Here is a 27,803-nt window from a genome sequence, read left to right as displayed (position 1 = left end):
AACGACGGTGGCTTTGTTGTTATTTTAACTGAGCATAGAATTCCTATTGAGAGCTTAAAGCCTGGGCTGGTCATACGGTCGCGTGATACCCTGCTGTAACCGCCAGCTATTCCCGTTCTGGCACCACCCTCACTAACACAGAAAACGCCTAAACCCGCTGCACCTTCCTCGCGCCACATGTTTTTCTTGTCCCCTCGACGGACACGTGGCAATATCACGTTTGTTTGTGGAATCACGTCTGGCACGCTTTTGCGAGTGGTTCACTCACATTACGGAAAGATTACAGAAAGTCTAAAACACCCTCCCTTTGCTTGCTAAAAGGGCAACCAAACGGTAGGCTCTTGTCTTTTCCGTAGTAACCTAACTAAATAGAACGTAGGTGAGGCTGTTACTATACAACTCAGCTGTTTGAAGCAACAAGTACATACCATCTAGGATTCCGAATCCATGGATTTCGTTGCTTTTTTACCGTTAAACAACAGTGATAAAGTTCAGTGACGGCCGGATTTGACCATTATGCACGTTTAGATATTGTGCTTAAGTACAGGTGATAATTTCTTCATTCCAGACTGTCGTTTCTCTGACCGAAACAAGGACCAGAGGTCTTCGATGACACCGTCCATTTGAATTGACAAAACGGCCCACTTTGAAAGGGTAAAAGGGTAAAAAAATTTCGAACAAATATTCAATAAATTTTTAATATTTTATTACAATAATTAAATTTTAATTTTTTTATTTTAAATTAATTAAATTTTTAAAAATTTATTTTTATTTAATTAAATTTCGGTTGAACAAAAATAAATATTGACAGTTAATATAATTTTGATTTAATAAAAATTCAATTAACTAAAATAAATAATTAAAAATTTTATTTTATTATAATAAAATAATTTTTATTCAAAATTTAATTTTTATTCAAAATTTAATTTTTACTCTTTAATCTTAAAAAATACTCATCAAACTTAAGTTTTTAATTTTCATCAATTTACGTTTTGTCCAATGGCAATGAGGTGAAAAGGGTTGAAAACGGAAGGTTCCTTATAAACGAGCGAAACGCGAGAGAAGGAATAAAAACGCCTGTTGGCCGGTAGGCGTTTGGTTGAACCACCTAACAGCAACTACTTTCCCTCTGGACTCCTCCTCTTTACTCCTTTCCTATTTTTCTATATTTTTAATTTAACGTATTTTTTTTTTAACTATTAATTTAACGTTTCTTTTTTTTTTTTTGGTTAAATTATATTAAAGCTCGTCTAAAGCATTAATATTTGGGCATGAACGTATAAATTATAATCTGGTTGTACTTTTCCGCTTTTTTAAGGTTTGCCTTTTCTTTTTTTTTTTTTCGCTTTCTCTCTCTTCAGTTCTCATTTACTGTTTCTGTCTTGCCTTTCGTCGGAAAGCCTCCTCCATCCGCCGGGAAACAGCTCTTTTCTCCGGCGAAGGAATCTTTGATTCGCCGCAAACCACTTATCTTTCTAGTATTGATAATTTCCTGCAATATTTTAAGTATTTCTTTTCGTGACTCGGATTTCGATCTCCAAGCTTGACTCGGTCTGGTGGAGAACGTGGCGCGTTTTGAGAATGTGGCGACGTCGGTTGACGTTTGATGCTTTGTTTTAATAGCAAATGGTGAAGTCGTGATCTAGGGTTTGGTATTAGCGGATTTTGCTTTTTTTAAAAGTTTTCTCTGGATTGTTTTGTTCGGTGAATTGCGACAAAACGGTGGCGTGCAAAGAACCATTGCGGAATGAGATGGTACGTAAATTCTTCTGTTGAGTTCTTTCTATTTTTCTTTTTCTTTTAACCTTTTTTTTTTTTAGATTTTTAATGGAATTTTAAAGGTTTTATTTACTCTGTTTGTCGTTGTACGGATATCAAGCATTATCTTAATCCTAGATTTGTTCTACAACTTTTGATAACAAATTAGAAATTAATTTTTCATATCTAGGAAAAATTTTGTTCATGCAATGAACATAGTGCTTCATGCATTTTGGATATGTCTATCGAGGGCTTTCGTGTTGAGATTATGGATGCTTCAGTTATCTGTTAATAAAATAATTTACATGCCTGTTTTGTTGAATTTCATTCTTGAGGTAGAGTTTATTTTGACTACGCTTTTAAATTTGTGGACAAGATTGAAAATTATTTAATGAATTTTTTATCATTACTATTTTTGTTTAAAAAGTTGATCTGGTAATACCGTGTATTATTGTTGAAATTGTCTGGTTTTTTACTTAAGATTCAACATTGGTCTATGTAATTACTCATATTTTGACTTTATATTTACGGCATATTTTATGTAGGATGAATTCAACTGGTTGTAAACCTTTGACTCACGGTTTTAATGGAAAGTTTTTGGGGCGTAAATTTAATCTATTTGGGTCATTGATTTGGTTTAGATTCAGTCAACGATGTGTCTTCTGTATGCTTTAGAAATTATCCAGGTTCAGATTGGTGTGCTTGGTTTCACATTCTTAGTTTTGGCTACAAATGGCTATGCATGTTTCCAAATTTATCCTATTCACTGTCTCATTTCCGAATGAACTCGGTCCTCTTTTAGATTAATTACTGGATGGAGAGTCTGGTCAAGTGATTGTGATTGAAACACGGCTGTAGATGTTTTCTCACTAACTTTTGTTGTGCCATAGTTTGTTCTTATATGCATGGACTGGATTGGGCCTTGGCATCTTAATTTTTGTTACCTGATTTATTACTCCGGTGCAAACAAAATACCCGAAGTATTGACAAAATTTGTTATGTTAAGTTCTCTGTTGAAATCTATGCTTTCCACGAGTCAAGCTGATAGCAGTTACTCTGCTGCATAGTTTGAAGTAATATAGCTATAACTTATTGAAAACTTCGAAAACTAATGGTGTTGGCTGTGTGCATTTAGTGTGTTATGAATGCTGTAGCTGCATGGATGTGGACGCAGGTCATTTGGATAGCAATTAGGTGCTGATTCAATTGAAAACTAGAAGTATTAACTTTGTATATGGCGAATATGAGGCTGCTTTTGTGTTGTTATTATGTGTTTTCTCAAGTCTGCTTCTATAGTTGTTTCCATATACTGATATATGATTTTTTTCATTTGCTTCTTTGCTTCTTTTGGTAGGTGGAAGGAAGGGTGAGTTTGTCCAAGGAAGTCAAATATGGGTTAGAGTTATTGAAGCATAAAAGGCTTCATCGAATAAAATCAGAAACTGTCTCTGGGACATCTGGTGTCACAAATATGATGGCTAGAAGTGGAGGAGATGCTTTGAGAGTTTCAGCATCATGTGGAATGAGGTTACAAGGGAATGCAGAATCGTTTTCTATGTCAAATGGTGCTTCAAGGGAGAAGGACATGTTTTCCAAGCACAGGGTTGATAAGTTTAATACTAGTGATCTGGAATGGACTGAGAGAATTCCAGAATGTCCTGTATACTGCCCTACAAAGGAAGAGTTTGAGGATCCTTTGGTTTATTTACAGAAGATAGCTCCCGAAGCTTCAAGATATGGTAACACCTTCTGTGCTTTTACCCTTTGTCTTTAACAATTTGAGTAATTTCCATAAACCCCAAAAGCAACCATTCTCTCTCCAACTCTGTTTAAAGGCATAGAAAATGTAACCTAAAAGAAAAGTGGAAATAGAGAAATATGATGGATTCTATTTATGTTTTATGTTTTTCATATACATTTTTGTGAGGCTTTGATGTCTATAACTTTTTGTTTGGTAGGCGTTGTGGTTAAATATTGTTTTTCTAGGGACTGAATGAATTTTTGAGGGGAAGACCAAAGATCTGTAGTAGAAATAAAAAAGCACTGAGTGCTGTTTCATCTCTGTGGTACTACGTGTCTTCACTGCTACAAATATACTGAGAAAGGCTTTTTTTTTAGTGGCAATAAGACATTTTGTTTTCATGTCTTGCACAAATTAGAAAGATAGGAATAGGTGGATCTATTTGACTTAATTTTCAGGGCCTTATGTTTGAACGGTATTTCTGGAAGAAATTTAGTTTACTCATTTGGCACACTGGTAAAGAGAAATTGGATTTCTCAAACAGCTGCACTGCTCCTAGATTTACTTTTATTCTATCTGATGATATTATACAAAAACCAACTGAAGAAGGGAGGAATAGACATGTTTGGATTTTGAAGGAAATTGTTTAAAAAGTGCCTCTTTAGTGTTTTTTTTTTTTTTTTTTTGATAAATAAATGCTGAAGCATTTTGAATATTTGCTCCTTAATTCTCAGGTATATGCAAGATCATTTCCCCTTTAAGTGCTACTGTTCCTGCTGGAGTTGTATTGATGAAGGAGGAAGTAGGATTCAAGTTCACAACAAGAGTACAACCTCTTCGTCTTGCGGAGTGGGATACTGATGACAGAGTCACCTTTTTCATGAGTGGAAGGTGAACTCTCTCACTTGAAACAAATGTTATTTTGTGCCTCGAGTGTTTTTCTGGTTCTGAATGTGAGCATGACATTTCAGAAATTATACATTTTGTGATTTCGAGAAAATGGCGAACAAGGTGTTTTCTCGTAGATATTATAGTGCTGGTTGTCTTCCTGCAACGTACATGGAAAAAGAATTTTGGCATGAAATTGCTTTTGGGAAGACAGAAAGTGTTGAATATGCTTGTGATGTTGAGGGTAGTGCCTTTTCTTCGTCTCCCAGTGACCCGCTTGGAACTAGCAAATGGAATTTGAAGGTGCTAAATTCAGTGCTATCATCTCTTTAGTTTTATATTTTTTAAAATGCTTTCTTGTAGAGGTCTGTTTGGTTAATTTTACCATCATAGTTAAATTTTAGAAAAGAAAAGTAAAATTGCTGTTGTGCTGCATAGCTTATTGATCTCATTCTTGATTCTATTTATTGTATATTCATGTACTTTTTTATAAATTTATGGCAGAGACACTGATCTTCTGTTCTCTATTTTGATCATTTCTCTACTCTTTGCTGCTTAAAGTGTAACAAGTGTAGATGTTCATATGTGTTGGCATGAATTCAAAGCCCCTCTTGTGGTTGGCACTACAAGTTATACTCATGCCTCAGGATAAGTCGTTGTACAAAAAAGAGCCATCATCTGTTTTGGTCATTTTGTTGACTGTCCAGAATAAATTAAACTTCAGATTTGGTCTTAAAACTTTAGCCTAGGAGACACGCTATCCAATTAGAATGATCATAGGCCTTGATACTTGGTCTTAAAGAGATAGATTATGACGGCCTTAACAGTTACTATGGTAGTGGGATAAATCATGTCCTCTCATCTATAACTAATAGGAGTTTTATAGGATCTGGTGCCATAGGGCAACAATGATCCCAACAGCATCTGCATGCCTGGATTTGGTAATCTCTTACATGGTTCCTGCTGCAAATTTGTTCCAAGAGGGTCCAACAGGCTTGATACCTCTTTATTCAATCACAAAGTTATCAAGGTTTGTTATACCTGGGAAAATAACTGTTTAAATTATTATTTATCAATATTATTTGGATAAACTAAGGATATAGAATTGTCCCAGAATTCAGGAGAGCCATTTCTCTTGAAATTTAATAACTTTAAGGTTGATTTGGATAGAGAGAGAGAGTGGAATCGAGGAAGGAATGTTTGTTACTAATCCTATTATGGTTGGCCCTAACCCTGTTCTGGATTGTGGTTCAATTGGTTCTTATATACTTCTTTTCGTTTGATTTCAGAAACTCTCACAGCTGCCAAAGTCCATTTTGCGTCTTCTTGAAACAGCAATTCCGGTAATGAAATGATCAAAATTTTTTTATCTTGTGAGTTTTGGCACATATACATGCAGAAAATTAATACGCTCACATTTATGTTTCTCTTATATTGAACTGATGGTTGTTTTAGGGAGTAAGCGACCCCATGCTTTACATAGGAATGCTATTTAGTATGTTTGCTTGGCATGTGGAGGATCATTATTTGTATAGGTAAATGTTATTAAAAATCAAAGTCTATTTATTTATTTACTTTCTTTATTTTCTGTAATTAATCGTTTTCTTCATCTTTTGTGGCAGCATTAATTATCATCATTGTGGAGCTTCGAAAACTTGGTATGGCATACCCGGTCATGCTGCTTTAAAATTTGAGAAGGTTGTCAAGGAACATGTGTACACTAATGATATCCTAGCAATGGATGGTGAAGATGGAGCTTTTGATGTGCTTTTGGGTAAAACGACATTATTTCCTCCTAATATTTTGTTAGACCATGATGTCCCAGTCTACAAGGTTGTGCAGAATCCTGGAGAGTTTGTAATTACCTTTCCAAGAGCATATCATGCTGGATTTAGTCATGGTAAGGCATATTTGTACGGAAGTTGTTCTTACTCCCCTCTTGGAGGATCTGATGAATAAGTTTCTAATTGTGATAATTTAGGTTTCAACTGTGGTGAGGCTGTGAACTTTGCTATTGGTGATTGGTTTCCTTGGGGGGCTGTGGCAAGCTTGCGTTATGCACATCTCAATAGGGTGCCTCTCCTTCCTCACGAGGAACTTCTGTGCAAGGAAGCTATGCTTCTCTATACAAGTTTAGAACTGGACGATCTGGATTATTCTCTGGCAGACTTGGCTTCGCAGCATTGCATTAAGCTTTCATTTGTAAAGCTGATGCGTTTCCTGCACCGGGCACGTTGGTCTATCATGAAAACAAGGGCATGCACCAGTGTATCTCCAAATCCTTATAGAACTATTGTCTGCACTTTATGCAAACGTGACTGTTATGTTGCTTTTGTTAACTGCAGCTGTTATTTGCATCCTGTTTGTCTGCGACATGGTAATCTTTCTCAGATCATGCTTTATTTTAGTAATCTCCCTTTGATATGTAATTTTGTCTTATTATGAACCTGATTGCCTTGTGCAGATATTAAGTTACTTGACTTCCCATGCGGGAGCTGTCATGGTCTTTTCTTAAGGGATGATGTTGCAGAGATGGAAACTGTTGCCAAGAAGTTTGAGCAAGAGGATGCCATATCAGAAGAGATTGAGCGACAAGCTGAAAATGGCGATGGCTTGTATTCATATCCATTGTCAAATAAGTTCCAGACTAATGTAGAGGATGGATACTTTCCTTTCTGTGAGATTAATGTTCTTTTGAATTCTGAGGTTGTTGCAAAAACTACAATTATGGGTCAACCACTAGAACACAGACAGCCTACAATGAGCCATGACACTGGAAATTTTCGGCCCGAACTGACAGATGCTTGCTCTTCTTTTGCTGCGTCAACTCTCTGTTCTTTTGTGGATCTAGTTGGCTTGTCACCTAAAAATGTAAGATCCAGCTCTATGCTCGCTGAGATTTCATGTGTTAGGGTGCCAGATGAATTATTATAATGTTTATGTCTCTACTTAAGCTACTGCTCCTGTACTAAGTGAACATTTGGTATTTGTACATTTCAATGCAGGTACTGGGAGTAGCTAACCTCAGAAACATTAATGGTAAAGGGTTCTCTGAAGAAGTCTCACGAAATACATCTGAATCATCTTTATCCTGTTTGTCACATGAAGATCGTCCAGGTATCCATCAGGATCACGTTCATGAGCCAGTGAGTAGGTCTATTGTGGGCCAAGACAGTGATAGTTCGGATTCAGAGATATTTAGGGTTAAAAGGCGTTCTTTTTTGAAGGTTGAGAAAAGATATGGCAGTGACACCATGTCATCAAAGAACTCTGAACACCAGGTGTAAATCTGCCCTTTTTTGTTGAAAAAAAGATTCTTTTTTTGCCATTTTCTTCTCTGTTGGATAATTGTTGTTCATGGCTTGGCACCTGTTCTAGATTTACTTTAAAATGCTTATCAGTCACGTTGATAATGTTTCCACTATTATAGTGATTGTCTTCAATTTCACTGTTGTATTATCATTATGTATTTTGCTATCATTCATACCTCGCTTCTTCACTTTCAGTCTTTCCATTTTGTTTGTGGGACTTGAGTTGTTTTTCCGGTACTTCGTCTTTTTCCTCATACTTTTATTCATATGAACAGGGGCTCAAACGATTAAAAAAACTCCAACATGAAGGAAGATCTGGGCAATCAATGCCATCTGAATGCCGCAGAAATGATGAACCAAATCGCAATAGTAATTGCACTTCCTATTATAAAGAAGCTCCTGAAAATGTTGTGAAGGACGGATTTGGAAGAGGCACCCTTCCCATTTCTATCAAGTATAAGAAGTTGGGCAATGAGCATTTAATGAGTGGGCAGCGAGAGCACCACAGAAATGATAGGTTCCAGCATGAGTTAGGAAAGAGCAAGAGGGAACCTTCTCCTATAGAGATTGGGCCAAAACGCTTTAAAGTTAGAGGCCTAACATATGTAGGTTCAGAAAGCAGATTGGATTGAAGTTACAGATGTGCGGAGAGTGATGAGAAATCTGGTTGGCTTGCCTCTGGAGACTGACTTTGCTGACTTCATTTCCTCTCTAATGGAGTTCTCTAACAACACTAAAATTCCATATGATTGATTCAGGGAGTAGCAGCGAGGATTAACCAAGCTTAGGAAAATTTTTATTCTTTGTGCAGGCCTCAAAACTGGGGCAAATTGCACGTGCAGTGATTCTTGCGGTTCTCAGGCCGAGGTGTTTTTCCAGTCTTTGGCAGGAGAACCTTCCTGCAAAAACTGAAGTAGAATTTGGGTTAGTAACTTTGGTAAAGTTGTTTGTCAGTCAAAAATTAATTCTTGCTGAGGAAAGTGGGCATTCCCACAGGCTCCTCGAACTTTAGAAGTCTGCTGCTTCACCTGCTAGGTTCGTTATTCTTTTTGTAGCAATTGTATACTGCTTAAATAAAATGCAGAGAAATGCATTTTTTTTTTCTCTCAAATCTTTTCTTCTCATTTAATGTATTCCATTCTAACTAGTATTATTAGTTATTTTAGTAGTAATTAAATTCTTGGTTGCAAGGAAAAATCCTTTCCCTGGAAACTGTCATCGGACAAGTCGTAGATGTTGCTCTTCGGAATGATCTTCGTCTTGGATTATAGGATTGTGGGGGCAAGACTTAATTGTAAACCGACTTGCCCCATGTGGCAGATGCTGCAACTTGCAATGTCAGACGGGCCTGCAATGTTTACTATTTAGCTGGGGGAATAAGCCAGCAACGGCCTTTTTTTGCTGTAGCTGTTTGGAAACTAGTGGGAAGCAAAAGAGCTAAGGAGGACCTTGATAGTTTTCCTGGGGTCGTGAAATGGGCCTCTTCTGTTCCATCTGTATCATAGCAATTGCGGCAATGCTAGGGTTCTTTCTCCCTCAATGGACCACTGTCCTGTTTCTATAAGTTTTCCATCTATAGCAAGTCGCGATAACGCCATGGTTGCCACATTCTTTTTAATTCTATCCAGAAGCGCACAGGACACTGTTTGTTCCATTCCTTGGTGACGTTGAGATTTCTAATCTTGTTTTGCTTTCGAATGTTTCCAAATCTCATTTTTTTTAATAGTGAATTTTCCCTTTTTATACATGTTATGAAAGATTTTTGTCGTGTCAATCTGAGTGGCAATGTCCATGGTTTTTGAAATTTAGTTAGCCTCTTGTTTGGATTTATGTATAGGTAATTTCGGATAGGGTTTAGTTTGGAGAGATTGAGTTGCAGTTGAGTTAAATCCTACTTTTGCTACTGCCTAAAAGCCTTTTTTCCACAAGAAGATGAAAAGCATGGTATTCTACCCAAAGAGAGGGTGAAAAAAAAAAAAAAAAACAAAGAATTGAGAGAAAGGGTTTTTTCATAAGTGAATTTCATTTTAGTTTATCTGGTGGAATCTGTAGGGCAAGTTTTTCTTCATTTCCAAAATCCTCTTTAAATTATTGTCTTTATTCAACCTGAGACTGTGAGATCTCTGGACTAAAAGGTTCTCCGCCAACCATGGAACACAACAAGAAATTACATTCACATTTTCTTTCTTGCACGTTCTTTGCGTCATGATGACAGCAACCTTCACAATAATGGGCCCTGCCGATAGCCGCTAGTCTTAAATTTATGTCCAAACTAGGGCCATGAAAACCCATGTCAACCCAGAAGATAAGAGTTAAGCCATGGAATTTAGAGCCCAATTCCCTTCTCTCACTCTCACAACGTCCAAAACATCAATCAGAAAACAAATTATTAAAAGTAGAAAAGGCACCAATGAAAAATGGGAATACAAAAAAAAAAAAAAATCAGAAACTCCACTTCATTTTTCACCTAGTGGAAGATGTAACAATTTAATTGCCAACATTATTAATTCCATATATCCCAACAAACTTGGATGCTATGCTATGCCTCAACACAGAAGCATGATTGCTTTTTACCTCTTGGTCTAGTGGTTAAGAGGTTTTAAGAAAAACATGGGACGTGAGTTCTAACCTCACCATCCCTCTTTCTTTTTGTATGGGCATTTACCTTCCTATGAAAAAATAAAAAAAACACAAAATCACAGGCATATTGATGGTTTTACTCAAATTGACAACACATCAATTCGAAATTATTTCCACAACCGTTTCCCCCTAAAACTATTTTCCACTCCTATGTATAACTTTTTTTAAGTTTGTGTATTTGACCACGCAAAGTTATTGTGGTGAGAAGAGTAATTGTGGGATAGGGGATCCATTGCCTATAGGGCAATTTGGCCTCCCTCCAGGTTTATTAATTAGGGTGGTTTACCAATTCTTGTACCATTATTTATGACCACATATTTCTAGAGGAATATACATCAATTAGGTTACATTAGAAAATTCAATCCTTTAAGTGAGACTTTCTTTGCTTATTTTGTATACTCCCAAATTTATCTTACTTGGTTTATACTATATACTTTATAGTTTTGTGATTTTTTTCTTCTATTTTTTGGTAGAAAAAATAAATCAAATTTATGAATTTCAATGTCTTTTAATAATTGGTACTAAAAAACAAAGAAGAAGAAATAAAATTAATTAATACTATATAGCTAATAGTAATAGGGTATGAGTGGGGCAAAGAGCTCCTATTAGGTGAGAGCCTACAACCCTTTTTTACCTTGACCTCCCAAAAAGCAGCACCATATTCCATTGTGATTGGATTGAGTGTGTCTTAAGGATTGTGGGACCAACTCCCCCTCCCGTATTATTAATCATTTCTACCTTTATTTCAGGAGAATAAAATTGTAGAATGCAAAGAAAGTGAAACCAAGGAAAAATTTTACATGGAATGAGAAGAAAAAGGAACAAAAGCAAAAAAAAAAAATAAAAATTATGGTAATGGGTTCTTGTCTAAATCTACAAATTTCTTTCAATCACTAGTCTCTCTAGATTTGTAGGGCACTTATCTAGGCTTCCCTTTTGCTCCAAGTCGTTGGAAAAGATTCAAAATGTTTCCACTTTTCGTTTAATTTTATTTAATTTTTTGGAATTAGGATCCCATATTCTTGTTGCTAGCTTCTAACTCAATTAGAAAAAGGAGTGCCTTACTACTTTAAGTCTTGTTTTGTGGGTTTGATTAAGGGAAAATCTTCTTTTGAAAGTGTGGTCAAGTTCCTTAAGAATATTGTGTTTCTTACTAGGATCATTTCCCCTTTGAGCTCCTTTAAAAGTCTTTTCTATTATTAGGGGAATATTAATTATTCAAGTCTTCCACTAATTATACTTTTAATATACATTATTATCCCAAAAACACTTCCTCTAAAAAGTTGCCACCTACTCATGTCTGCCTAGCTATGTGTAGAACTTGTATAATCTTATGATAACGTACATTAATATTTGAGATAGATCATCAAGCCTCATAATAAAATTCTTGGATGATAATTACTTGTTTTTTATTCACTTGTTACATTTACCTGCTGCTAATAATTAATTCATCCCTAATTTCTTATTCAATTACTATGTGAATCCAAGATTTTCTTTTTAATTAGATGATAAAGTTGTTCATAAGTTTTGGGTATTAATTATATCGTGTAATCAATTGATAAAAATCAATTAAAAAGACTATTGTTGGATAGAAATAGAATCGAAAAATGACCATTTAGGCTATAAGATAGAGGTTTATTTGGACCAAAATCTTGATCTGGAACAAGTGCTTTTTCCTCATATCTAAACCAAAACAAATAAATTAATGAAGAGGGGGAGAAGAATCTATATCAAGGCTATCTGAGGAACACAATCAATATTTAGAGTTTGATTATTAAAGGTGATTAATATTTTGGTCTTAAAAGGAAAAAAGTTCTACTCATGTTCCTCAGTTGGGGTATGAAACTGTTTTTTATGTATTCGAAAAAGGAAGAACATATGCCAGTGGAAAGCTCCACTGCCTTCAGTAAATTTTGGAACAAAATCTTTAAATATTAATTCATTTAGGTTTTGCAGCTAATCAACTAAGAAATCCTGATCTACTTTGATAAGAATTTTTTGTCAGATGAATATTTTGACCATAAAATCATTGCTTGTGTGTTGTGTGAGATGATTCCTTCAAAAAAATTAATTAGGGTCAGAGAATACCTGATATTTAGGTTCCTTAAGATATAGACCACTGGCAATAGAAAGGGAATTAGTACATCACATAGCCATTAAACTGGCCTTTTCATGATGTTGTCAAGAAACATAAAGAATTTCAAAAGCTTGGATAATGATTTGGGATTTTTTGAGTTGGTGTGAGTGTCGATATCTAACGTTACCTTTCTTCTCTTTGAATTTCCATGTGCCTGATTGTTTAGGGTAAAAAAAGGTAGAAACAAAAAAAGAAGAAAAAACAAGTGAGATACACAATCCTACAACTGAGAACTTTTGTTACTTTGTTTGGTAATTTGTATTTTCTTTAATTAATTTTACCCTCAGACCAAAGTGTCCTGTATGCCATAACTCTGTTCTTCGGTACATAATATGTTCAAACCAAATTAAGATCATTATTGATGTAATTAACATTAAAATCATAGCAGGATTTAGCAAGCATGATGTAAACTATAATAAGTATATATATAATTTGATTTTAGTTTCACGAGATCAACTTCATAGAAACATAAAGATGTGAAGTGAGGTTGAAAACCCAGGTCTCAGTTTTCCAAAACCCATGGCCATTGGCCAGTACTAGTGGTGATTTAGAATAAGATTTTATTGATTAAGGCAAGCTTGATATTTTATTATCTTTCAATCAATTTCTAATCTGATAGTCTAAATCTCATCTTTGCTTGACTTGTTTGCATATCTAATCTATCATTGCATGAGTTGATAACAGCTAGTCTCCCAATTAACATTTTCTCCAGCAATAAAGAGTACGAAATTAAGAATCAGTTTTGTCAATGACAAATATTTTACTCAAAGAGGATGTAATTAATTACACAAACAAGATTTCAACATTGAATTTATATATGAAGAAAAGATTGTCACTCTTTCCCTTTAAATTTCATTCAATACTTGGGATATTCCTTTTACAGAAAAAAAAAAAAAAAAAAAAGAAGCAAAAGGAAACAGGCTGACCCATTTTCAAATTCTCAATGACAAATATTGTCCAGAAACAGTGATAAATAAATAAATAACTATTTATATATTTTATGTCGGTATATTATTTTGCACCCCCTCTATGATTAATCAAAACTATTCTTCGTCAAGTCCCATTGGTCGCGATCAATTCATCACATTCCATGAGTCATTTACTAGAGATCACGTGATCTTTACATTCATCCAAAAGTCAATATTAAGCAGAAATACTTGATTATTTGAGTGATGATTTTATAAAGCAACTCCCCTTGTAGGTTGATGTATATATAATGACATTAATTATTAGAAAGGATTGATGTATCCCCACACCAATAGTTTAGTGGGCCATAATTTCAGCCATTGGGTTTGAAGATTTTGAGACATGTTGCAAATCAAGATGCTGTGCATTGAGCTTTGAGATAGTACTTCCAAAATTTTGATAGAACTTGAGAGATATAATCATCATTATTGCCTACTGGAATTGGTGATTACATGAAGTTGAAGCTTAAGGATTAGCATTGATTGAAGTAAATATATATGTTTAGGATAGATAAATGTTAGTTTCAGCTTTACTTATTTAAGTAATTAAAAATCGAATGATTCTCCAACATATAGGGGGCCTATAGATGGTTCAAATCTTGGTATATTTGTCGAATCATGATACAAACCGTAGTTAACATGATTTTGTTTGCATTATCACATGTTAAGTAGTGTTGTCGAGGCTTGTTAATATTAGCTAGAACATATAGTATAACTGGTGTCTTGTTTTTGTGACAGAGGGTAAAGTTGAGGTAATAATGTGTTCGTATATGAAGAAACATGAGAAGATGACTAAAAATATTAATTTGGTTGGATAATTGGTGGTTCTTCAATAAATTTAGATGAATAAATCATCCATTACTTAACTGTTGCTATTCATTTGTAGGAGATAAAGTTTGCTATTTCTTGAATTTCCTCATGATATATACAAATGCAATTTGAAAGAGCTTAAAGATTCAAAAGTAAAGGTTTTATGCCAGCTAGCACAATTTTGGCCAAAATCCTATATCTACATGCTCTTCAGCCCATTCAATTCATGTGTAATACTACCTATATATAGATCTTATTGCATATATAGTTATATATAATAACGTGGAATAAGAACACCAACGAGAAATCAGCATTCTTAGCATGGAAGACAAAAAGAAAAAGCTAATAATATTGAGGTATTGATGTAAGATTCCTTCTTCACCTCTCTAATTAATTATATATAGCCGTGTCCTTGAAAAACTAACATCAAGATTAGTGTGTGTGTGTATATATATATATATATATATATATATATATATATATAATTATGAATTTTTTTCCTGACCAAGATAGATATAGATGCTTTCACATTTCAAATCTTCTTTAAAGAAATAAATTCCTAAAAACACGTATGTTTTAAACTTTAATTCTCATTCCCAAGGGATGGTTGACATTGATCCCATTACTTTAATCCTTTTCTTAATCACACACACACATACACACACATATATATATATATATATATTTGATGAATTTAATTGCTACAGAAAACCAAATTGTCAGTCTTCTATTTCTATTCTCTGTGTCGGTAGGGCTGCTATATATATTTATTTTTAAAAACATTTTGAATCACAAACATGCAATTAATAAATAAAAACATATTCATTAAAAATGTATGTGTAGTACATTGCTTTGCTCCCAATGCTGTCGGGAACCCTAGGTTAAAAACATTTTTATTTTGGAATCATTTTGTTTGGTATATATTTTATTTGAAAGAAATTAATAATGAATTTCCTTGATCCAACGATCGATGAGGTGCCACTTGGGGTGGCAGTTTTGGTTCGAAGCAAGGTCCTTCTATTAATGCTGTTGTTAAACGAAATTAAATATGGTGGACTGATGGTGGTGGAGAGGGTCTATTCTCAACGGATAAGAATTTTAAGATAGAAATTGTTTTTTCAATGGAGATCCCCCCATGGTATATCTTGTTGATCTCAAGGTAGCATTTATGGCTTGAGACAAGGAGATGCCTATTGCCATTGAAATTAGCAATGGTAAAGGACAACCCAATGCCTAAATGTTGCGACATTATATATATATATATATATATATATAATTTCAATTTGTTTATATAAAATTGGCCCTTCTTTTTAGTGGTAGTGCCTGAATAGCATTATGCACTTAGGAACAGTTTGGACCCTTTCCAAACCCACCAAGATGTCTAAGACATTACTTAACCGAATTACCAATATACTTTGTTCCTCTTAAATTATATTATAGAAAAATATTAATCAGTGCCTAGCAACCGATGAGGTTAAGGTAATATTCAAGGAAAAAGATTTGAACCTACAAAAGTTTTAACTAATTCATGGAAATTGAAGTACAATCTCCCAAAACTTAACTCATTTATTTCTCATACTGTAAAGGAATCTGTAACCCCTATAGATTTAAGTTTGATAGACTCATGCTTGTCGTAGGATTTGGTAACAACATAATGCCATGAGTGAGATGTACTCAAATTGTTGAAGTAAAAAGGGTTTTGACAGTCTCATGAATGTGTTTGTTGCTGATTGAATGTTTTGACTGTCTGTTAAATGAATCCTGAATGGGGACCCAAAGTTTATCCAAGGAAAAGCCATGGATATTGGAGAGGATCGGATGACCCTAAAGAAGAGTGGCAAAACCAAAAAAAAAAAAAAAAAAAAAAAACCAATGTTAAATGGCAAAGGTATCGTTTATCGATGCCCTCATAGCCCACACGGTGGGTTAACAAAAGTTCTAAAAAAGCTTTCCATCACCTTTCTATATGCTCAACAAATAATTGTCTCTACCTTTGTCATGAAAAGAGGACGAGATATTGAACTAAAATATTATAGCATCAGATTTCAATATAAATTTCTAGGATCAAGGTTTTGTCCATCAATTAATAATGAACAACAATAAAATCAAGGATTAATCCTTTAGTTTTTTTTTTTTTTTCTCTTAGCTAGGTTTTAAATTGGGCTAATATTGATACAAGTAGTTCATAGTATATCCAATTTTGATATTAAATTCAATTGAAAATGAGGGTGCAGAGTCATCTTACATTTGAGAACCGGCCATATTCTACATGTCTCTATCACCCAACCCAAAAATTTTTCATAATCTTAATCTCCTCTACCTTCAAAATCTCTGCTTAATGACAGATGTTGGAGATGTTAGGTGAGACATTCACTTGTGCACGAAGTCATAAGGTTTTGATGGTGTGATCTTTACCTCTAAATTATGGATTATATATATCACTTATCTTTAAATGTGTACAAGATTTACCCTTCATGTTTTCTTAGAAAATTTTTGGATTTAACAACATTTGCATTTACTCATATAAACCTGTCCCGACTATAAAAAGAAAAAAAAAAAGAGGTATTGAATTTCATAGTGTTAGCTTAGCATCAACTAAGTTACGTCCCTCTTTGGCTTATCAAGTCATCTATTTACACATCCCAGGAAGATAAAAGAACTACTAAGGCACTTATAAACACTAGAAAACCTAAAATAAAGGGGACAAATAATTAAATGACAATTAACTTACAAAAAAAATCATGATTATTTGGCTATATATATTTTAGAGATTAGGATTGTAGGGTTATACATAATTTTCAAGGGGCTAACTTTTGTGTGGATTATTTGGAAACATATGATTATTTTCCTTCTAAAAATATGTGTAACCTAAAAAAAATGGAGGAGTCCAACTTAAATATAAAATTACATAAAATTATATATTTATTATATATGAAATAAAAAAAAATTTGACTTTATTATCATGTTAATCATTCAATTTAAAATCAATTAATAATAAATAAAAGGGTCTAATTTGAATATAAGATATAATTTTCTTGTTACCATTTCTAAATTTATCATATAATATTTTTCTTCCATCTTCGTCTAACGTGATGAGAGTTATTTAAAATTATGTTATTTCATATCTAATAAATATATAATTTTTTTATAATTTTATATTCAAATTAAATCTTTCTATTTACCACCAATAAATTTTAGATTGAATGTTTAACAGTTATATAATTAAATTGATTAAAAGCCTGTAAGGAGTTAGGAGGCAATCATGTCCTTGAAATATATATATATATATATATATCTCCGAAATAAACTGTTGTCTTTTGAAGATGATTTTATCCCACTTACTAACATTGGAGTATTAATGGTGATGTCCTCTTTTATGACGCACCACATGCGATGATATATTTATCCTTGGAGTCACCCTTCTCTATAAATATAAGACAGGATTTTTTTTTTGTTTTTTTTTTTTAATTTGTCATTAGGTAAATTTTTTTATTTTTATTTATACGTAATAAAAATTTATTAAAATAATATTATCTCATGATTAATAAATAACTAATTTTTTATAATTTTATATTCATCCTTCCATTTATTATTGATTGGTTTTAATTATGTCTTTAATATATATATATATATAAATCAAACTGTTGTCTTTTACCAACATAGGTGTATCGGAGATGTCCTCTTTTATGACTGGAGCATGACATGTGAAATGACATATTTACCATTGGAGTCACACTCTCTACATCGTACGGAAAGTAGTTAATTTGACTTTCCATCATCCCTTCTAATTGATGAGTACCATATACGTAAATATGACCACCCAAAATTATTATTATTATAATTATAGCTCCAAATTTCTCACGAAATTATTATTATTATTATATATAAGAAGGAAGAGAAAATGAAAGAGAGAAATTGGATTGTTGGGCCCAAAGTTGCCTATAGAAGAAAGTAGAATCGTGGGAGTTAGGGTTTCATTATGCCTAAATGTGTGGTTGGAATCAAGATAGTAAACACACGCTAGGATTTGGAGAAGATCGTATGTTTATATTAATGTTAGCAACTAATACTATTTGAATTAATTGAATACAAATAGTATTTTTTTTTTTTGAAACAATATAATTTTGATATCTTAATTAATTCTTTTTTTTGGTAATATAATTAAAATATTTTCGAGAGGGCAAAGCCTTACAATAAGGGTAAGATTGCTCTTTTATAAACGGAAAGTCACGAATTCAAGTCTTAAAAACAATCTTTTTAAAGGAAGATTGTGTAGTACAAACTTTCATCCCAATCCTTATAAAACGAAAAATTTTGTGTATCGGAGTTTATCCTTTTTATAGTTAGAATATCCTCAAATTTTGCTTAACTCTAAAATTGTTTCGAATTGTTTTATGATTTTAATTAATATATTAGTACAAAAATTTTTTTTTAATGAATTTAGGAATTGCGAAAAGGAGGAGGAGCAGCAGCTAGGAAGGCAGGAGGGTTGAGTTTGAGTTTTAAAAGAAGAGAGCGTGGGGGGGTTAGAAAGGTAAGTATAGGTTGTTGAGTTGAAGGACAAAAGCAGACGTTAAAGTATTACTATGTATATAACACATAAAATCTTCTTTTTCTCCTCCAAAGAAAAGAGGGAGGAAAAAAGATAAAGAAAAGAGTAGTAGTAAAAAGGAATCAAAGTCCTTCAAACTTATTTACTTTTTTCCCTTCCTTTCCTTTCTCATCTCACCCTAAGTACCCTACCCCCCACCCCATGTCCACAAAAGAAAATACTACTACTGCCTGTCTCTCAAGTGTCATTTTCTCACATATACTTCACACAAAAGAAACAACCATTCACTTCATACCTTGTCATTTCTTCTCTTTCTCTCTCTCTTAATCTCCAATCTCTGCAACCACTTCCCCCTCCCTTCCAAACAATTGATCAAACCCCATCTGAAGAAAACCCCAGAAATTCTTTTACCTGAAATATATAAGGTAAAAACCCTTTTGGCCTGGATCATCCAACCAACACACACCTCTCTTGTTCAACTTCATCATATTTATACAAGATAAAGACCTAATCCTTTCTTGGATATATACTTGTACCACCCAAAACACAGTAGGGAGGAGAGAAGAAGAATAAAAAAAGGAAGTGATCAGGAACATAAGCAGAGGGGCCTGAAAGTGATTGTCTGGGTGTTAAAGATGGAGCTATTCCCAGCGCAACCAGATTTATCCTTGCAAATCAGCCCTCCAAACAGCAAACCCACTTCTACATGGAGGAGAACAGAAGAAGATTTGGGTTTCTGGAAGAGAGCTCTCGACTCAAGAAACTCCATGTCTTCAATGGCTAAACCTGATAACTGCTTCGAGCTCTCCTTGTCGAATCCAAGGGTTTCAGAGTCCAACTCCAACCATAACCTTCTCCAAAACGGTAGCGCCAATTGCAATGGTAATTTTTTCCACGCTTATCACCAAAACCAGTTCCCTCACCCTCACAACCAACTGCAACATCCGGTACTGTATCAACATTACCAGCAGCAACATCAAGGGCTAGGACAAGAGCTTGGTTTCTTGAGACCCATAAGGGGAATTCCCGTCTACCAAAACCCTCCTCCTCCTAATCCATTATCATTTGCTCAACAGGCTTTGGATTCATCTTTAGCTTCCTCTCCTCCTTTTTTGGCTAGTAACGGTACTAGTAACACAAGCTTGAGCCCCTTTCAGTCTCAAGGGTTGATGAGATCAAGGTTCATTTCAAGGTTTCCAGCTAAACGAAGCATGAGAGCTCCAAGGATGCGGTGGACAACTACACTTCATGCTCGCTTCGTTCATGCTGTTGAGCTATTAGGTGGTCATGAAAGTATGCTTCATTTCTCTTTCTCTTCTTCTTTCTTTTTTTTTTCTTTATCTACTATTCACTTTTTAGTCTTTTTCCTTCTTCTTTCACCATTGCTCCGTTTGATTTTAAGCATCTTTGGGAACAGGAAAAAAGAGGAAGGATATTATTGTTATGCTAAACAAAATTGACTTATATAACTATGATTTTCCTCTCTTAATATATTTATTCTCTATTCTTGTGGGGTTTTAGGAGCTACACCCAAGTCAGTTCTTGAGCTAATGGATGTCAAAGATCTTACCTTAGCACATGTTAAATCCCATCTACAGGTAAATAACTTTCTCATTCTTCTCTAATACAATCTCGACGGGTTTTTTCTAGCCTTTTCTACTTGCAAGGGTTTCCTCTAAATGGAATAAAAAATAAATATACTTTTGAAATGTTTACTTGAAGTTATCTGCAACTTTGGGTTTCTTTCTCCTTCTCTTACTTCCTCAAGCTAATAGTGCTAGCTTGATGCAGCGTTAACGGCGGTAGTAAGCTGAATTTGCATTTTTAAACAGCCTACATTACTGGAAGCTGTTAGATTACAAATTCCAATGTTTCCTTACAGAGGGTCTCTCCCAAATCCTCAGCACTTCTTTTTCTACCAGATCTGATGGTTCTGCAAGCTAATGAACAGCTTTTTGCTTTGAAGAATGAACCAGCCCGTGTAGAAGAAAAAATTCAATTAAAAAGAAAGAGAAAAAGTAGTAAACATTATCGATTTAAAAAAAAAGTAAGACGAAGCCCATGGAATTAAAAAAAAAAAAGTCATAGCCAAGACGAGACAAGTTTCTCACTCAGTTCGATTATTTCTTTTCTTAAAAAACAATTTTCTCTTACATTGGGAGAGAGAGAGAAAAAGAAACAAATATAACCAAGTACAAAAACACTATCATTTCTCAATGATATCTTCCTCAGATGGGTTTCTTTTAACCTCCCTCCTTTAACCATGGTTAAACTCTCCATATTTTACTGCTCCTCAATTCCCATATATGCATAAAATGCTTTCATCTCCTTTTCTTTTTTTTACAGTTCGTACTTGCATGCACTGTAGATTACACCTGGTGTATGGTACAGAGAACAGTTTATTATTGGTCTACTTTCTGATTTTTACTTTTTTTGTCCATCTTTTAGCTACCCAAAGGCCTGAAATTGAGGCTAATTAATTTTGTTTATGTTACTCGTCGACAAGTCATCTTCTTCCTTCTTTTTTTTTTTTTTTTATAAATTTGCTTGCAGATGTATCGAACGGTGAAGACAACAGACAGAGCAGCTGCATCTTCAGGTATATAGTAACATTTCTTCATCATGTTGAATTTTATGTAAGTATATATGATGTTGCTTAAATTTGTGTTTAACACAAACTTAATTGTTTAATTAAGCAGGACAATCGGATGCATTTGAAAATGGATCATCTGGGGATACTTCTGAAGATTTGATGTTTGACATTCAAAACCCAAGAAGATCAGAGATATCAGTTCAACAAGGAAGATCATCATCATCAAATGCTCATCAAGACAAGGAGTACCATGGCCTCTGGAGCAATTCATCAAGGTTAGTCTGCTGTGTACTAGTCTACTCTTCTACCACCACCACCACCACCACCACCACCACCACCACTACTACTACTACTACTACTTTGGCTTGCCTATCGGTTTGTCTGTCCTTTCTGTTTCATTTGTTTCCTTCGTATATATTCCACTGTTTGATTACTCAGAAATTTTCTTTCTTTTTTTTTTTTTTCTAAAAAGCAAATAAATGATACTCGGATCGATGTCACAACAACCACATATACCTAATGTAGTACGATCCTTAGTTTTGTTTTGATTTGTCTTTGCTGCTGCATTCATACATGCAATCGTCAGCATGGTCGGAATACGGAAGAAAATATACAGTTTTACTCTAAAACAAGAATTTTAATAGAGTAATTTCTTTTTGTTGTTTTGCTTTGAAAATTCCTAGAAAGACGTCAGCCCGTGTCTTTGACAAGAACAGTTAACAGTTTATCTCTTATATAGACGTAGTTTCATTGTATCCTTTGCTTCTTGACGGTGATAAGAATGTATCAAAATTAAAATTAAAAGATCCCATTTCCATCTCTCTTTCTCTAGCTTATTCGTGTAAGCTTAATTTCTCTCTCAACCATCACATGCAAATACAAACATAGTTACATGCAAGATATCACAAAAAGAGGCTGGGAGAAGTGATTTCGGTGCTACGTTCTGTCTGTCGAGCGTGGACGACTAGAAACGCTGGAAACTCCATGATGGAGTAGTTATAATAAGTATCTCAAATTGGGATGGCGCATGGGAGAGGTAAAAAGGAAGTAAAAAAGAAAGCATCGACTCCCCATATCATTCCAAGACTTGAGAGAATCCCAAATGACAAATCCAACTAAAAATTGGAGATATCTCTTTCCTTTGGATTTTGTGGGCTCAGACATAGGGCTGATAAAATTGGGCATACAAATGGAAAACTTAGTGTCAAGGCTAAACTCTGTGATGGCCCCATTGGTGGAAATTTTGGTATTAAAGCTATGCCCTTTGAACCTTCTTTGCTGTGGTCTGTTGTTATGGGTAATGGGCAATCACATGGGGGGTAGGTTCCACTTTATTTCAATCAGCATGAAATGTGAAGTTTGAGCAACTATAAACAAGACAGTAAAGACAGCTTTCTATTCTCAGTTTGCTTTTTCTTCTGCATGGCTTCCACTGATAGCAAATATTCTCTCATTGTGTTGGATTCTAACAGGGAAGCTTGGCTGCATGGGAAACCTAAGGATTCTGCTGGAAACTTATCATCTCTCCAGGTACTAATTTCAAACCATTTGTTTCCCAAAATAACCTTCAGTTTCAAACTTTCGTCCAACATTGTGGTGCTAATAATATATATATAGAATGAACCAAATATAAAGGTATAGAACTTTTTTGCTCTTTTTTCTTCATCTAGCCATGCACATTTCAAATTCCATCCTTTCCTGGTATGATTTTTGAAATGTTGAACCTATGTTTTCCAATATCCAGATGTTTAATTGTAGATAGGCTAAAAGAAACAGTAAGCTAAACCCCGAATTACTGTGGTTTTTTCATTACTGATTCACAACCTCAAATTCGTGGACTGTTTGGTCATTTTGGCAGGAAAAGAAAAGGGTGTGTTTTTTATGACGTTTGTAAGCTTTTTTTAGCTCTTTAAAGAACCCTCCCTCAAGCCTTCATCATTAAATTTACTGCACTTGTGTTACATGTCCAAACCTAATCCCTTGACCTATCAAGCTCATCGGTTTGACCTTGAAAATGCATGGTTGGAGTAGATCACTAACTTAGTAAGTAGGGTCAAATGATGAAATAATGCAGCAGAAGAGTGATAATGTAATGGCTAAAGAGTAAAGAATAAAAATGGAGAATAGTCTTGGGAGTAGCACAAAGGAGAGGGGACTATAGCAGGCTTTCAAAATAATGTACTCCAGCTCTAGCAATGTTTCTTTTCCTTTTTTTTTCTAAACATAAATATTCTATTATTCCCTGAGTCAAATTATCCTTTGATTCCCCATAGCCACAGTTCCTCATACAATTCACTTCCCTTGGGCACCTAGCAATATATTGCTTTCCCTTTATTTTCTTTTAATGGTTTTCTTTTCTCAAATTTTTTTTGGTCTGCAGAAAGATATGGATCCAAAGTGCTTAAGCTATGACAGAAAATCAGATGTAAGCTCATCAAGCCTTTCTGGGACAAGCCCGAAGAAGCCTAATTTGGAGTTCACCTTGGCAGTATTGCCACATTGATATAAAAAATTATATAAATATTTTATATCTTTGTGTGTCTACTACTCATTTTAAAACGATCATATCTTCTGAAGAGATGGTGATGGGGGGAGCTGGTGAAGAGAATCAGGTACCCATTCAGAAAAAAAAAAAAGAGAAAAAAAGGGGAAAAAAAAGGAGAAAGAAAGAAAACAAAAGGAAAAGAAAAGAAAAAGAGAGCATAAAGAAAGGCAAGGAGACAAGAAAGACAGAAAGCAACAAAAGGAGAAGGGTGTGGAAACAAAAGCACATCCTTCCTATCAATCTGTGAGAGATCCAAATCAACATATTATATTCCTACGTAAATATGAAATCTAATTGATTTTCTATGTTTTGCACTTAGAGAACAAAGAGAGAGAAGAAAAAGAAAAGAGATAGAGTGACCTTTAACTATCTTAAAGCATGAAGTGATCCTTGGTAATTGTAATGGAGAGCTTTACATTTTATAAAATATCTTTACCAAAGGGTGAGTTTGGGGTTTCTTCTGATCTCTATTTTCTTTCATAGCCATTGTCACATGCTTGATGCTTTACACTTTGTGAACCAAAAAAACATACTAAAAAGGCTTTGAAGAATATGAGCAAGGAAATAAAGGTATAATTGGGTAAAATACAAAAAGAAAGAGGAAATTGAAAAGCCTAAGCTTTCAATTCCCTTTCTCAAAAAATCACATATCATCAAAGTTTATAAAAAGGTCTACTTAAAAGCAAAAGGCAAAAAAAATAAATAAAGAAATAAAGAAATCCCTTTATTCATTCTTCAATTTGTTCTTTTGGTTCCTATGACATGGGTGAGTAACCCTTGTTTTTCGAAAAATTTCATTGAAAATTTCTATCACAAAACACATCAAATTTATTAATTTAAAATTTGAAAGTGCTAGTCATGAGGGATTATCCCTATATATAAATTATTTTTTCACCCTAGGTTTAATAAAATATCTTTCTTTCCCATAGGAGTTAACCATTGCAATATGAGCAAGATGATATCGTCTCATATATACATATCAATTTGAAGAAAAGAAAATTACTGATATTGGTTTTGTGATTTTTAGAGAGAATTTAATTCACAAATTAATTTTTTCTGAATTAGGGTTCCTTTACATGTATATATTGAAGGATTGTTAAGCAGCTTAGGAATCTAAAAGCCGAAAATGTTGAAATCAACAGGGTGTGAAGAACCCCACAGCAGTCCTTTAAACACAAAAATCAAACAGAATGAATGGAAAAGAGCCAAGAAAAAAGTATATGTAGAGAAGGATAGGGAATTAAGACAAGAACAGTTAGTCTTTCTGTACAGAAAGATTCCTACTAAAACTTTGTTCTCTAGTCAGATGTCTCCTTCTATAAGCGCAAAATTTTATACCTTTGGCTTATGCATATATATATATATATATATATTATTAGGCTGAATAATATTCAATTTGTGAAGAAAACCTCATGTTCTAATGTTAGCTTTATCAAGTTATGATTACCAGGTATAGCAGAAAATGGGTCCAAATATTTGTTGTTTAGTCACAATCGTAGATCAAGGACCGCAACTTCGAAGTGTCGAAAAGACTAAAGTACCCGTAGGATATATTAGGTAAGATATGATGAAAAAGCATTCTTTGTCAAGCTAATTTTGTGGTGAGCAATTAAGGAGTTTTATGTCAGCTTGTAATGTGTTTTTCTCTTGGGGAAAAAACAAAACTGATGCGCCCTCCATACCAATTGGTCTACAAATGTTACTAGTAATCTTCAATCCCCTCCAAATTTTGCTAATCCTAAAACAAGTAAAACCCTGCAAGACTAGCAGCTTAAGATATATATATATATATATATATATATGTGTGTGTGTGTGTATGTATATATGTGCATGCAAAGTGACATCACTTGGGAAACCATGATGGAAACTTTTGCTAAGTTACATCAACATTTTCATGAGAGAAACATGTATATGTATGATGTAGACATTTATCTGTGTTCGAAGTTAATTAAGATTGATCTTTGTTTTTATATTATTATTTGCTATTATTACTAGTATTCCTATGACATAGTATAGCGTATTATTATTTTATTACTATTATATTATATTTATAGTATACTATGTTGTTATTATTATTATTATTATTATTATTATTGTCGTTGTTGTTGTTGTTATATTTATTATCATCATCATCATCATCATTATTATTATTATCATCATTTTTATTTTTTATTTTGTTTTATTTTTCTTCCTTTTCTTCTTCAATCGGCGGCAATCAATTTGGAAATTGAAACTGAATCAAAATATGTGCATGGTTAAAATTTTTAATATGAAATTAACTTGGAGTAACTATTAAAATCAATTGGAATCAAATCAGAAACCTAAAATTACATTCGGGCATAACCTAATCCCAGGATTCAATCCTAGATTGGTTTTGTCCCCTTCCTAAAGATTCTCCTAAGGACTGCCTATAAATTGGATAAGGTTATAGAGAATAGGACATGGTCGATTTTGGTGAGAAATTTGTGTTTAGAGTTCTGGAGAATTTTTTCTTGGGTACTGATTTTCTAAAATTTTGGTTTTTAAGGTTTTTGGATTCGAAATTCTGGTTTGGGTTTTTAGTTTTTGATTTGGAATGACGAGGCTTGAGGTTTCAAATTTTTGGGAAAAGTTTAAAGATTTGGAAAAAATCTGAAAAATTTGAAAATTTTTGGGTTTTTCTCGAAAAATTGGGTTGAAGATTTAAATGTTTGAAATTTTCATTTGAATTTTTTAACAAAATTTTGAAGTTTTCAATGGGATTTTGTTGATTTTTTTAGAAATTGGAGAACTTTTTCAATTTTCAACAGTGTTCTTGAGAAATTTTAGAAAGAAGCCAGAGAGAATCGAGGTCTAGAGAAATAACAAACACTTTTTGACGAGAAAAACTGAAAGTTACCTTTTATATTGCCCCAACACGATTTTTCTAAGGATTCCAGATTTACGTGTAGACCTACTAACCTGCGTGCTAACCCACACTCCAACCCGATCCGATCACAGATTTTTTTTTTGATTTTATTTTATTTTATTTTTATTTTATTTTCATATTTTACCTATTTCATTATTTATTTATTTTCTTTAAGTAATTTATTATTTGTTAAACATTTTGTAAAAATAAAAATTTTTTATTTATCCTAAAAAAATAACAAAAAAAAAATAAAATCTTTTTAAATAAATTCATAGATCCTACCAAACTATTAGAGAATTTTTATGGATTTAAATTTTATGGAATCCATCAAACTATTGAAAAATTTCATAAATCAATTTTTAAAAAGAAATATTTTTATCCCATCAAACTATTGGAGGATTATTTCTCTAGACACCCCAATCTATCTGTGGGTCTACATTTGATTTTTGTTAATATAAAAAATAAAAAATAAAAAATAAAAAGCTGAAAAAATGAAAAAAATAAGAAGTTGAGGTTGATTGGGATTATGTGGTTGAATTTGAGCTAAGTTGGAATTTTTGTTTTGATTAGGGCTTTGATCTTATAAATATTCACACAAACAACACAGAAAACATATGGGGGGAAACACAAGAAAAAAATAGAGAAAACAGAAAGCAGAGGTAGGTAAAAAGTATTTAGAAAGGCTATGGGAATCCTAGAATTTTTAGGATTTTTTTTTTGAATTTTTGACCATTTTTTCTTTTGAAAATTTTTTGAAAAATTTTCAAATTTAGACGAAATTTTTTGGTGTCGGTTGAATTTTTCGATAAGTTTTTCGACGCCAATTGAAATTTTTAGTAGACTTTCCAAATTTTAATTAGCTTTCCAATTTTTAGTAATTACTTTCAAAAAATCGATGAACTTTTCAGCGAATTTTAGACAAACAACCCAGATTCTGACAAGGATTTTCAGAATCTGGTTAAATTCAACCGGTGTT

At 33.5% G+C, this 27,803-nt stretch overlaps 2 protein-coding genes across 3 annotated transcripts; both read left to right on the top strand.

Moving 5' to 3' along the window:
* Positions 1-1,079: 1,079 nt before the first annotated feature.
* On the top strand, positions 1,080-8,809 carry LOC111304571 (lysine-specific demethylase JMJ13-like). Its single transcript, XM_022901234.2, has 11 exons — positions 1,080-1,755; positions 3,113-3,497; positions 4,234-4,390; positions 4,471-4,690; positions 5,677-5,730; positions 5,843-5,922; positions 6,010-6,287; positions 6,369-6,764; positions 6,852-7,258; positions 7,393-7,668; positions 7,974-8,809. Exons 1-11 carry the CDS (start codon positions 1,753-1,755, stop codon positions 8,328-8,330), a joined length of 2,613 nt encoding a protein of 870 aa, XP_022756969.2. The 5' UTR covers positions 1,080-1,752; the 3' UTR covers positions 8,331-8,809.
* A 10,236-nt stretch (positions 8,810-19,045) lies between these two features.
* LOC111304556 (putative transcription factor KAN2) lies at positions 19,046-24,107 on the top strand. Of its 2 annotated transcripts, none has more exons than XM_022901211.2 (6): positions 19,046-20,095; positions 20,324-20,400; positions 21,356-21,401; positions 21,502-21,670; positions 22,868-22,925; positions 23,776-24,107. In XM_022901211.2, exons 1-6 carry the CDS (start codon positions 19,438-19,440, stop codon positions 23,896-23,898), a joined length of 1,131 nt encoding a protein of 376 aa, XP_022756946.1. In that variant the 5' UTR covers positions 19,046-19,437; the 3' UTR covers positions 23,899-24,107. The 2 variants fall into 2 exon arrangements, with proteins under 2 accessions (XP_022756946.1, XP_022756938.1); XM_022901203.2 differs by having other exon boundaries at positions 19,089-20,095; positions 21,499-21,670.
* The last annotated feature ends 3,696 nt before the right edge of the window (positions 24,108-27,803 follow it).

This window comes from Durio zibethinus, chromosome 9, assembly GCF_047325235.1.
Source record: "Durio zibethinus cultivar Kanyao isolate XHJ-2024 chromosome 9, ASM4732523v1, whole genome shotgun sequence".
Lineage (NCBI taxonomy): Eukaryota > Viridiplantae > Streptophyta > Magnoliopsida > Malvales > Malvaceae > Durio > Durio zibethinus.
The sequence above is the reverse complement of the archived record's forward strand: the minus strand, read 5'-3'. Positions and strand labels throughout refer to the sequence as shown.